At 41.3% G+C, this 12,648-nt stretch overlaps 2 protein-coding genes across 3 annotated transcripts in view; one reads left to right on the forward strand and one right to left on the reverse strand.

Moving 5' to 3' along the window:
- The window catches only part of CYB5D2 (cytochrome b5 domain containing 2), a 4,921-nt gene extending 4,772 nt beyond the window's left edge, over nucleotides 1-149 (reverse strand). Inside the window, exon 1 of the mRNA XM_085314680.1 lies at nucleotides 3-149. Coding sequence (XP_085170806.1) covers nucleotides 3-82 — 80 coding nt within the window. The 5' untranslated portion in view covers nucleotides 83-149. The remainder of the gene's footprint in view (nucleotides 1-2) is intronic.
- A 198-nt stretch (nucleotides 150-347) lies between these two features.
- The window catches only part of ZZEF1 (zinc finger ZZ-type and EF-hand domain containing 1), a 61,709-nt gene continuing 49,408 nt past the window's right edge, over nucleotides 348-12,648 (forward strand). For both annotated transcript variants that reach the window (XM_085315068.1, XM_085315078.1), the window contains exons 1-7: nucleotides 348-887; nucleotides 4,510-4,654; nucleotides 5,656-5,850; nucleotides 8,044-8,215; nucleotides 8,826-9,025; nucleotides 10,070-10,280; nucleotides 12,271-12,387. In XM_085315068.1, the coding sequence (XP_085171194.1) occupies nucleotides 531-887; nucleotides 4,510-4,654; nucleotides 5,656-5,850; nucleotides 8,044-8,215; nucleotides 8,826-9,025; nucleotides 10,070-10,280; nucleotides 12,271-12,387 (1,397 nt within the window). In that variant the 5' untranslated portion in view covers nucleotides 348-530. The remainder of the gene's footprint in view (nucleotides 888-4,509; nucleotides 4,655-5,655; nucleotides 5,851-8,043; nucleotides 8,216-8,825; nucleotides 9,026-10,069; nucleotides 10,281-12,270; nucleotides 12,388-12,648) is intronic.

The raw sequence follows: 12,648 nt of genomic DNA on the forward strand, positions 1-12,648 counted from the left end.
GCCAGGCGCGGGGATCGAACCCGCGGCCCAGCAGGCAGGCGGCGCCCAGGCACAGCAGCGCCACCGCCGCCCCCCGCCACATGGGGCCGCGCGCGCGCCCGCCCGCGGCACCCAGGGGCGCGGTCACGTGCCTGCCCGAGGCCCGACCCCTCACGACACTTTCCTCGCGGCGCGGCCAGCGCGGCAAGGCGTTTGCGACCGCGCGGCGGCTGACGGCAGTGTGGCTCAGCCACGACAGCGTTCCCTATCGGGCCTGCCTTGCCGCTTTACGGCAAGTGTCGTGCGGGGCGGGAGCCGGCCTCATCGCGCCTTTCCGGGGCGGGGACGGGCGCTTTGCGGCGCCGGCTCTCGCTTGGCGGCAGTGTGGCGCGCCCGCCGCCCGCCGCCGCCGGGCTTGACAGGTGCTGCGGGGCCGGGAAGTTGCTGACTAAGCCGGGCCGGGCCGGGCGGAGCCGCGGGCGGCGGCAGGAGGAAGCAGAAGCGGCTACGCGAAGCGTCGGTCCGCGGCACCGGCTCCTCCGCGGCGGCCCATGGGGACGGCGGCGAGCCACAGCAGCGAGGAGGAGGAGGAAGGCGCCGAGGAAGGCATGGAGGCGGCGGCGCAGCCCGGCGCTCCCTTCCCGCCGGGCGCCGCCGCCGCCAGCCCGGCGCCGCCGCTGCCGCCGGCCGAGGTGCTGCTGGACCAGGCCCGGCTGCGGGAGGCCACGGCGCGGCTGCGGGAGGCGGCGCTGCCCGAGTCGCTGGTGTCGCGGCACCACAGCACGCTCGTGCGCTGGCTGGAGGAGCGCCTCAGCCGCGGCGACGAGGCCGTCAGCCTGGAGCAGTTCTGCGAGGTGCTGGAGAGCGTCTCCCGCCTGGCGGCCGGCTCCCGCGGCGAGAGCGAGGAGGTGAGGCGGCGGCGGCGGCGCGGCCCGCGGGGCTGGGGCCGGGCCAGCGCCGCGCCGGGGCCCTGCGCGGTGTATACAGCTAGTACATTACAGCTGCTCTCGGTGGTAGCGCTCAGCAGCTGCTTTGGAATAAAATCGCGGTTGCCCGTGGTAGCAAAGGTAGGAAGTGCTCTGCAAATCAGATCTCTGAGGCGCTTCTTAATGGCAGGGGCAAACCTAAGCTGGCTAGACGTAATCGCGTGGTTGCTTTCCAAAGACGGCGCTGAAATTGCCAGGTGTGCCTTTGGCACCGCATTGCTTATAGCGAAGGAGAGGGTTTGGGAGGCTTGGAGGAGAGTAGTCTAACCGAGTGTCCCTCAACAGACAGAAGGTCTTAAGGTAAGTTTTTTTGGTGAGGAGAGAGTACAGTTTCCCTTCAGCTTCCCAAAAGGATAGAAGGAACTTACTATCTAGAACACTGAATCTCTAGCTAGCATCTAAAATGTTGCTAGAATAGCTAGTTGGAAATTTCACACTCAGGATAGTGATTCTCTCTGAATTTCTTGCTGCATTTGATTCCCGAGCCTCGCCAGTGACTTCCTTCTGCCGTTGTATTGCTTCAGAATAGTGGAATAACTTTATAAACTGACTATTAAACCACACATACTCTGCTTGAAATGAGTAATGACATAGTAATGCAAGTACTGGAAAATGGAAAGAGATTAATTTTGCTGTAAAAATAGGAACATTTATACCAGGCWGTATTGTGCATTTCGCTGAAATGTTGTCTCTAAATTTCAAGTTCCTTTGCAAGAAGCAATGACGAGTGTTTTCTCGTTTGTCATGGAAGTGCAAAATTAGTACATCGGTGTTCCTTCTGCTAGTAGGAACAACTGAGCTTTGCCAGCTGTGGGAATATTTTGAGAGTTGCCTGTTCTGCAGATCCTTCTCTGTTAGAAGAAAGATTGTTGCAGTTATTCATGCAAAAAAGATGAAGAATATAGTTTTTTTTTCCTACTCTTTGAAAGGAGGTTGTCAAGGGGTTTGTAGTGGTTTGGGTAGACAGTCAGATCTCATCTTTCCTGCAGGTTGAGATGTTGGAGTTAAGTGGAAAACCTTGCTGTCTTTGTTTCTATAACTGGCACTAGCCCATGAGGTGTAGTAATTTAGATTTCCAGGATGTATTTTATGCTGATGAGAGGTCAACTTGTTGAGGGCAGGTCACTAGGTTTCATTTTTTGATGCTTACAGAATCCTGCCCGGCATAGACTAAATTCAGATTTGCTCTGCCTGTTAAGCTTTTCTACTCTGTGTGGGGCTGTGACCRAATACATTGAATGTTTTATGTGCAAACGAACCTCTGTTTTAGATACTTTATCTCTTTGCTAGATAAACCCTGAATCCTTTTTTATCCATTAGCGCTTCGGCAGCTATCCTATAACGTATTCAGCTTTTGCTTTAAATGTGAACGCTTCAGCTCTACTAAGAGCAAAGGGTGGAATATAGAACTTTCATAAATAATATTTAAAATATATTCTCATGCCATCCAGTTCCTCAGCTGTCTGTGAGATAAGGTTGTGATTTTTGTTTGCCATATTTCCTGGACAGATAAACTTAGCCATCATTTCCCAGCAAAGACATTTCTCTAATGTTTCTTCATGTTCAGTGTTGAGCTTGGTGGGAAGCTTCTGGYCTTAATGCTTTTATTAAGGAGCAGAATGCAGCTGGAATGTATAAAGCTGTCATTGCATTTGCACATGTCCCAGACATGAAGACAGCTCAGTAGTGGTTTGCTTACTGAAGTATTTTTGTTTGTTTGTACCGCCGTTGCACAGGGGAGCTTATCTAAGCAGTAGAAGTTGTGCAACTTTGGTGTCAAATGAATATAGAGTTTAAATTATACTAAACCATWAAAAGGGTGAAAGTCAACCTAGTACTGAGATCATAGGAAATATTTTTAAAAAAGATGACAAAATACTACGTTAAGATGCAAATTTTGTATATATAACTTCATCAGCAGATCCAACCTTTTCTTGTGTTCTTGTGTGTAGTTTGTTTTCAGTACTAAAACCAGAAAACTTGCTTACTTATTCACTCCTTATTTTAGTAAGTATTCAGGTGTGACTTCAGGTATGAGGAAAAGTCCTGTAACAGCAACAGTGGGTTGATACTAAACTGTACTTTGAACTTTTTCAGCAACCAGAGCTATCTTTGTTACAGTTAATTCCCTTTATACTGTTGTACTCAAACTAAGCTCTTGGTTTTTACTTTGGTATCTATTTGATGCCCAGCACCAGTCATCTCTGTAATAACAATATATACTTTTTTAAAAGGTGATCATTTTTAGCATAGGCGCAGCCATGTGTTTAACAGGAGTTTATGAAACCACCAAATTGAAATTCAGCTCTTTTGTAGAATTGCCTTTGGAGCTTTAGTAAGCTGTAAAATATGGTATTTAAACTCTTTTATATTCTGAGGACTTTGCTGTCATTTAGATAGTGTAATTATGTCATGGTTAATTGGCAGGTTATTTTCATCTAGTCATTTCAAAGTATTTCTCTCTAGGATAGTGCTTTTAATGGTACTTCAGGTTTGATACTCAGCAAAATAATTTAAACATAATTCAAACATAAGCTTCTTCCTGAATAGCTGTAATTTCTTGACTCTTAGTGTCAGACACTTAGGAGGTGATCTATTCTCAGAAGCCAAATTTGCTTGGTTAGTATTTGAACTTGAAATTCCAAGTTCAGAGTTGGGAGTTAGTGAAAATATAACTAATGGGTTTTAATAGTATGTTCCTGGCTCATGAGTTCTCTGAAACATCTWGTTTAAAAGATTTACATTTATGAGCTTGATTCTGTTTTATAAGGTTAGCTGAAAAAAAAAGTCTCATAATTTTGTTTTTAAAAAGTTYTGTTTATAGCACAAAGATACGGAATGGGTAGTTGCGTAATTACTCTTTATGCATGTTTAACACAACTTTTTATATTAAAGTCAAAATTAATGAAGTTGGTAATGGTTTTCTTCAATAAGAAATGAAGTCCTATAGACTCCTAACTCATTACATGGTTTTTACAAATACTTTGTCGAACTATTTTAAACTGCTATTTGATTTAGGAGGACAGTGTATGGAAGGCTATATATATGTTTAAAATTCTGATTCTAATAGCATACACTTCCTTAACTAAAGAAAATATTTAAAATCTCAAAGAATTTGAATGTATGCTGTTTGAGGTGGCTATAGCAATAATGAGTGATGGATTAAATGTCATTTAGAACTAACTCATCCTTTAATGGAAATAATTTTTAATGTTCTTTTGTGAGTACTTTCTTCATAGTCACAGATGTTGGGTGGATACTGCTGATTCACTGGTCTAGATGATGTGCTGTCTCCACATAAGCATAACTATAGTTGACTTTTATAGGAAGGCAATACAAGTGCCATAAAACTTGCTAAGTATTGCAGATTTTCAACCAGGATATGTTTCCTGTAGCCATGAATTCCATACTGCAGGAAATCAATTCTTTTGATTTTATTTAATAATCTTGCAATGCTTACTGTTCAGGTTTATATAAAATAACTTGAATTACTGCTTGAAGTAAATCTCTTGAAATAATTTTTCCTTTTTTTATTCCTCTTTAGGCTTTTGCACAATTTGATGTTGAAGGAGATGGCACTGTAGACGTGGAGAATATGCTGGAGGCTCTCAAGAACTGTAGTGGAGCTAATCTTCAAGGGGAGCTTAGTCATGTAATCAGGCAACTGCAAGCTTGTTCACTAGTTCCAGGTATGAGAACAGAGTGACAAAGCTTTTGTTTTCCCTAATCTTCTCACAGCTGTAGTCCAAGTCATTCTCACTTCCCTGTTGTCAAACAAGTGAAGTTGTTGCAAGTTAAAGATTTCCCGTAATTAGGAGCCAACTGACTTGCTTTCATAATTAAGCATTATTTTCTTCTCTCTGTGAATGGAGAGCTTCTTGCAAAATGTTGGTGTCTTAACTAATTCAGTAGCGATCTTATGTGTGATAACTGGAAGAATCCTCCTCTGAGTCTGTTTCAGATGATGAGTTGTGTACTTAGTATTATATTGTTTTCTAACTTAAATCCTGCTAAAAAATATTTCACAGTTTATATAACTGTGCCATATAACTTCTAAACTCTGTTTCCAATTTACAAAATTTAACGATAAGTGGCTAAGGTAGATTTGCCTGGGAGGAATGGACAAGAAGTTTTAGAATTGACTAATAGAAAAATCAGACGAGAGAACTCGCAGGTACTCTACGCGCCTAATTTCACTGTGATTCAGAGTACTACTGCTAAGAAGCTTTAATTTTTTACATAGTCAGTGTAAAGCTTTAGGCACCTCTTTGGGAATAATCTAAAATGCCACAGTGAGATACCAGCGTAGCCCAAGGTGAATAGTGTGGGTACATCAGCTCTTCAACCAAGCAGTATCTATTTCATCTAGATATTAAAATAAAAAACAACAAGAAATTGGGCCTTTTGAGGCAGCAAAATAAGCTTAAGATCTAAGATTTTTGGTGACTGTTTTGAACTCTTTCAGACATTTCAAGTGACTAATAACATTTTTTTTTTCTTTCACCTTTCATGATCCCATTCTAAATGTTGTAAAATTGAGCTACTTCATCCGGAATGTAGTTCCAGTATTGGCTCCCATGCTTAATTCAAATTTACCTAGCAATAAGATGTAGAAAGGAAAAATGATGGCTTAATTGCTCAAAGTTCTGTCCAATGTTGCAACAAAGGTAGAAATAATGTCTATTTCTAGGTTTTATTGACATATTTTCCGAATCAAAAGAGCGCCTTGGTCTTCATGCTTCGATGATACTGAGATTCTTGCACCGGAATCGCATTTCTAGTACTGCTATACCATATCCAGTGCTGGAGTACTTCAACAATATCTGTACTATGCGGTCTTCTGTATTGAAGGATTCTTTAGATCGACTTCTGCTAAAAGAGAGAGGTATGTGAAATTGCTGTGATTTGGGTGACTTTGTTTTGTAGGATGAATACATTACAGATATAACAGTAAAAAAAAAAAACTTTTTATTTTATCTTTAACAGACTTGCCTTTTCATTACGTTGATCTGTGTGCTTCTGACTTTTTTCAGTCAAATAAACTGATTTCCTCACTGTCCAGCATTCTGAGTAGCACTCTTGGATGTTTTTGCTTTCTCCAGTCCTATTTCAGAATGACGATTACTAATTTGTGATGTTTTCTGTTCAGTCAAATATTTTTTACCAGTTACTGGAAAAATACCTTCCATGTATTTTTTCTCCTTTGTGATCAGGAGTAGCCAGCATGGATTCAGCAAGGGGAAATCYTGCTTAACCAACCTGATAGCCTTCTACGATGGACTACCTGGCTGGGTAGACGAGGGCAGAGCAGTGGACGTTGTGTACCTTGACTTCAGCAAGGCTTTTGATGCTGTCTCCCCTAACATCCTCCTAGAGAAGCTCAGGAAGTGTGGGTTAGACGAGTGGACAGTGAGGTGGATTGAGAACTGGCGGAAAGGCAGAGCTCAGAGGGTCGTCATCGGTGGCATGGAGTCTAGTTGGAGGCCTGTGGCTAGTGGCGTACCCAGGGCTCAGTACTGGGTCCCATCCTGTTCAACTTTTTCGTCAGTGACCTGGMTGAGGGGACAGAGTGCCTCCTCAGCAAGTTTGCTGATGATCCCAAGCTGGGAGGAGTGGCTGACACACCTGAGGGCTGTGCTGCCATTCAGAGAGACCTGGACAGGCTGGAGAGHTGGGHGGGGAGGAACCTCCTGAGGTTCAGCAAGGGCAAGTGCAGAGTCCTGCACCTAGGGAAAAACAACCCTMRGCACCAGTACAAGCTGGGGGCCGACCTTCTAGAGAGCAGCTCTGCAGAGAAAAACCTGGGAGTGCTGGTGGATGACAGGTTGACCATGAGCCAGCAATGTGCCCTTGTGGCCAAGAAGGCCAATGGTATCCCGGGGTGCATTAGGCAGAGTGTTGCCAGCAGGCTGAGGGAGGTGATCCTGCCCCTCTCCTCAGCCCTGGTGAGGCCTCATCTCGAGTACTGCATCCAGTTCTGGGCTCCCCAGTACAAGAGAGACATGGAACTACTGGAGAGAGTCCAGCGTAGGGCTACAAAGATGATCAGAGGGCTGGAGCACCTGCCCTGTGAGGAACGTCTGCGAGAGCTGGGCCTGTTTAGCCTGGGGGAGAGAAGACTGAGGGGGGCTCTGATCAATGTGTGCAAGTACCTGAAGGGAKRGTGTCAAGGGGACAGGGACAAACTCTTTTCAGTTGTCCCGTGTGACAGGASAAGAGGCAATGGGCAGAAACTGAACCGCAGGAAGTTCTGCCTGAACATGAGGGGGAATKTCTTCCCTGTGAGAGTGACGGAGCACCGGCACAGGTTGCCCAGAGAGGTTGTGGAGTCTCCTTCTCTGGAGATCTTCAAGGCCCGCCTGGGTGCAACCCTGACTAACGTGCTCTAAGTGACCCTGCTGAGCAGGGCAGTTGGACTAGATGATCTCCGGAGGTCCCTTCCAACCCTATCGATTCTATGATTCTATGTAAAGGCGACTATTTCCTGAAGTTGACTTTCTCAGTAGAAAAAAATACACTTGTTATTTTTGTGGAGGAGGTCATGAATCTTTTATTACATTCCAGATGGGACTGTCCTGGTGGTAATTACTCTTGACAGCCTTAAGGGAGTGTTCCTTGAGTTCACAGCTTGACTTTATGATATTTTCAGAGCCCTGCACTTTTATTCTCTTTTCCACGTAGAAATCAGTTATTTGGGAAACAATCAGCTTTTCCCTTTCATAGAATAGCTAAGATTGAGGTTTTCTTCTTCTTTAATTTTTCCTCTCATCTGTTATGTTGGCATAATGCCAATAAAGCGTTGCTGAGGCTAGTAAGAAAAGGCTATCAAGCTCCAGGCAAAATGAGTATTTTCATACTACAGGTGGTAGATTAAGAGTACCGTGACTTCATTTAAAATGAAACTTTGCTGTCTCCTATTTTGTATAGGAAGTGCTTTGAGAAATTTTACAGGAGTTACGTTCTATACCAACAAGCTCGTTTCTGTGAGATGCTTAATKATTAGTAAGGTATAGCAATTCTTAAAAACAAGCAAATGAAAAAGAAYATTATGAGTGATGTCTTTTCTTTACCTTTACAGAATACCCTAGTGACTTGAATGGTAATCAAGAGTCGGACAAACTGAAATCTGTCACAAAGTGCTATACTCACATAGAAACCTCATCCAACTCTGCTGATATCGACAAGATGACAAATGGAGAAACGACATCCTTTTGGCAGTCAGATGGGAGTGCTCGCTCACACTGGATACGGTGAGTGACACTGTAATACAMAGCTGAGTTTCAGGATTGTTAGTCCTTCGGTCTTGCAGCCACTAGGGTATAACTGAAAAAAGCTGCGAGTTACTGAGTGACAGATGAATTGATTTGAAAACATAAGTCATACTGATCTTTGCAGAAAGTTTAAAAGCCTAACCACCAAGAAAAGTATTCAGCTGTAAGATACATGCCTCTTTCATGCTGACACATATCCTTGTTCCATAGCTGAGCTTTCTGACCTATATTATAGATGCAGGGCTTAGTGTTTCAATGGCAGTACTTTACCATAATCTAGAAAAATCAGTATGTCTTTAGACAAAAATGTTTGGTGGCTGTTTGATAATAAATCTGAGAACGTACCTTAAAAAAAAATGCATTTTTGTTTCTGAGGAATGACTTCTCAGTTGAAATGCTGCTGGGCAATAGAAAATTCTACAGTCTGACTATCAGCGATGACTTTAAGATAAGCCTGTGAATTATTAGATAATTTCCAACAAGTTTRTTTATATTTGCAAAAGTAGAAACTCAGTGAGGCTTAGCTGAGATTGTAACATTTGACTTATCTTCTCTTTGCAAGAACATTTTTTTCTTCTTTACTTTACAGTTTAAAGATGAAACCAGATGTTGTTTTAAGACATCTGTCCATTGCAGTGGCAGCTAATGACCAGAGCTACATGCCACAGCAAGTTACGGTGGCAGTGGGAAGGAATGCCAGCAGTCTCCAGGAGGTCCGAGACGTTCACATTCCGAGCAATATCACTGGCTACGTAACACTGTTGGAAAACGCTAATATTAGTCAGATGTGTGAGTCAATAAATATACCATTGGTCTATTGTTTTGTTGCTTTTTTTTGAAGGTGAAAGGTTGAGCATGTCATAGAATGATGTTGAAATGTCAGTCGTTTCAGAATGAGTCAGAAACTTCTGACTTACCCTTGGGTCAGAGAAATTATTTTGATTGTAGTTCAATGATTAGCCCATAGAAGTGTCTTTCTCATGGCATCTCTCTGACTTGAGTTAAGGGTAGAATAGCTAGGATGATTAAAGGTGCAGTTTCAGTCTCTCAGTTTGAAAGTATTGGGCCATGTTAAGATATCTTTGCTTGCAGAGTGAAACCATATGTTAGATAATAGTATCTAGCAAAAAATCTGTTTCTGAGAGACTTTTTTTTTTTTTCTAGAAAACCTCTGAGGAGCAGTCAGATGACTTTTGTGAAGCAGGTTTTATGCTAAGGCTTTCTAAGTAGTGTTATTTTTAAGCCTGGTAGATCTGTGGGTGCTATATTGGAATCAATCACAGCAAAGCTGCTCCTTCCAAAGAAGCCTCACAAATGTCCCTTCAGCTCACAGTGATGCTTTCCACTAAGATAAACTTTCACACCTACAGAAGCAGGCAGCAGACATGTTGTTCTTCAAGCATAACTAAGAGAATGTTATCTATGCAAAATGGTGAAGAACTCTTGTGAGAATTTTTCTGTAAACTCTAAAAATTTGTTTATATGCTTTACCCTTTTTCCCACCTCTGTCCTTCTTCCTCCAAGGACAGTTTCTTTTTAGGTTCGATTAGTACTGGTAGTGATTTGACTACCACTTTGAGAGCCTTTTCCTTCTTTTTTTCCTAGTTTCTAGCAGTACAGGGCCATACTACGATGTAATGGAGTAGGCCATTCAGAAGATAAATTTTCCAACTCACTAGGTGCATATTTAAGAAATACACATGTACATAGTTGTTGTCTAAGAGGTTACACGGTAATTCCTGCTTTGAATACTTCTTTGAATACTTGGGTTTTTCTACATCTAGTGTAACAGAAGAAATGGGGAAAAAAAAGTCTGTTTTGTGTTTTTGACAGATGTACAGATAAATATCAAACGTTGCCTTAGTGATGGGTGTGACACCAGAATCCATGGACTCAGGGCAGTCGGTTATCAAAGAGTTAAGAAGGTGGGCGTCTCAGTATGCGATGCTTCGGCTATTTGGTACTGGTCTCTGCTGACCTCTCTGGTAACAGCTTCCATGGAAACAAATCCAGCATTTGTTCATACTATCTTACAAAATACTCAGTAAGTACCAAACTTCCTTGTTTTTTTGACTACTTCTAGCCTTTGTCGACTAAAACTAATCTATGTCGTGTAATTGTTTTTCACTCCCTCCATTAAGGTATTTAAACATCGTCTAACTATCAGATTGTTTAAATTTTGATATTTCTCCTTTATCCTTTTGCACATACCAAAACAAATATGGTTCTCCTATCCTTTGTGAGTAACTTGGTAGTTTAGTCATAACTGAATGAACACTGAAAATTTTTTTTTTTTTTTTAGCTATCTTTTGGCTTGTAATGTTTTCAGGAAGCCTAAAATAAACTGATTTTCTGTTGTAAACTTTGCTTGTGAATATTGGTCGCCTTCCACTTTTGAATGGAGTTGAGTTTAGCTTGTTTTCAGCAATTTTTGCTTGCGTAGTGCCTTGCCAGGAGTTAMGTGGGGATAAAGCAGGGTATATGCAGCATCTCTGCGCAAATGTTTGTCTTGTGGTGATTGGCTGCTCTGCTGTATAACATTTCCTTGTCCAGCTGCCAAACCCTTTGCTCGATGACTTGAAGGTTTGGAATCCTAATGAAATCGCAGCACGCCCACACCAACTTTTATAGAGCTTAGTTAGCACGATGCCACCAGGCTTAAGAGCACCACTGTCATTAGGTTAATGAGTACTGCAGGCTAAAGTCCATTAAGCTTATCTGCAATTTGTCTCATCTATGAAACCTTTTTAAAGTTTAGATAACTTTATATGTGCTTATGTCTGCCTGAGGAAGGTTCACAGTGGCGTGGCTTTGCCAGAAGTGAGGGCCTTCAGTTGTTGCTACAGTTTGTTAGAAGTATAAYGTGAATCTTGGGCTAATGTGGCCTAAAAACTTTAAAAAGAGGAAATCTTGACAGAAAGCATACATTTAGAAGTTATGAATTCAGTGTTTGGAATTAAAAAACCGAAAACCAAACTTCAGAATTAGAATTACTTTGATGTAGCTGCCCGCTCTCCAGACCCATACTGGACAACTGAGCATTACACAGCTGCAAATTGTTTCAGTGATAATCCAGATATGTTATTTTAATCTTAGCCTAGACATTATTTTGTTTGTTTTTCTTGTGTGCTGCTTAGTACTTGCTTTGGTTCATCTTTATCCCCTATTTATTGCTTATCTAATTGCTATTTTTTTACTAAAATATTACTATATATGACTTAATCATTTGAAACAGAAACTTAAAAGACTTTTTAACACTAAACTAAATATTTGGGTATTTCAAGGTTGTTGATAGCTTATTTGTTTTGCGTATGATACAGTTCTATCTATTAGTTTTGGCTAAATTCATGGTGAGTTGAAATTTGCTGATTTAAAAAGAAAGAATGTGGAGGGAGGAAGAATAGAATCAGAATATTTAACCGTATACGTTGCACATATAGATAAACATTCTGCCTAAAAGGTAGAATCTTTATTAACAGATCTTACTGTTAATAACTCATTTGAGTGAGACAGTAGCAGCACATCTTTTCTAAGAATTCCTATTTTCAGTGGTTATTACATTACCTTAGGAAATAGAGCAGAAATTCTGATCTCAGTTAATAAACTTCTTAGTTTTCGTAATTATTTTGAAAGAATTTAAAGACAATCTTTCCTTTTTTTTTAATGGAAGGATTAATAGGAAGGATGCTCTTGCAAAATTCTAAAACTTTTTCAAGTAGTATTTAGTCACATTTAGAAGTTACTTCTCCTGTTTGTAGAAAGTTAGTTTCTAAACTCCTTGATGTATTTGTGTGTCGTTAAATGTGAGATTGAGATCCAGGATTACATAACAGTGGTTGACTTTCTCCAGATAGAATGCAATGCAGTCTTTTCCTTTTGAAAATACTATCATCTGTGTAAGTAGCTTCTGAATGCAGAAAGAACCTATAGACACCTAGTCATTAAAGCATAGAYTGAAACTTCTCATTCACTTTAGAAGACTTTCTTTGATTCTGTCTCACTTTCTGATGTTATGCTCTATCTTTTTTTACTAGGAAAGCACTGCAACACATGCCACCTCTTTCCCTAACACCAGGCTCTACAGATTTTTCAAGTTTCTTATCTCCAAATGTTTTGGAAGAAGTAGATAGCTTCCTTATTAGAATAACAAGGTGAGAGTATGCTGATGTACTTTGACATGGTGGAAAATGATACATAAAAATTTTTATGGCAAATGTATCTTCCTTATTTGTATTTACCTGCTCTTTTTTTTAGTACTTTGGAAAAAATCAATGACGTTAAGAATTATCACCTTAGATTTTTAATTCAAGCATCATTTGTATTTATTTAAAAGCAAAGTGCCTACCCATTGTCTCTGATCTGAAATGCCGTGTGGGAGTGTAATTTAACATTAAGATGAAGTGTAGTGGTTT

This window comes from Rhea americana, unplaced genomic scaffold, assembly GCF_003343005.1.
Source record: "Rhea americana isolate MKP2758 unplaced genomic scaffold, rheAme1 scaffold_111, whole genome shotgun sequence".
NCBI classification, from domain to species: domain Eukaryota; kingdom Metazoa; phylum Chordata; class Aves; order Rheiformes; family Rheidae; genus Rhea; species Rhea americana.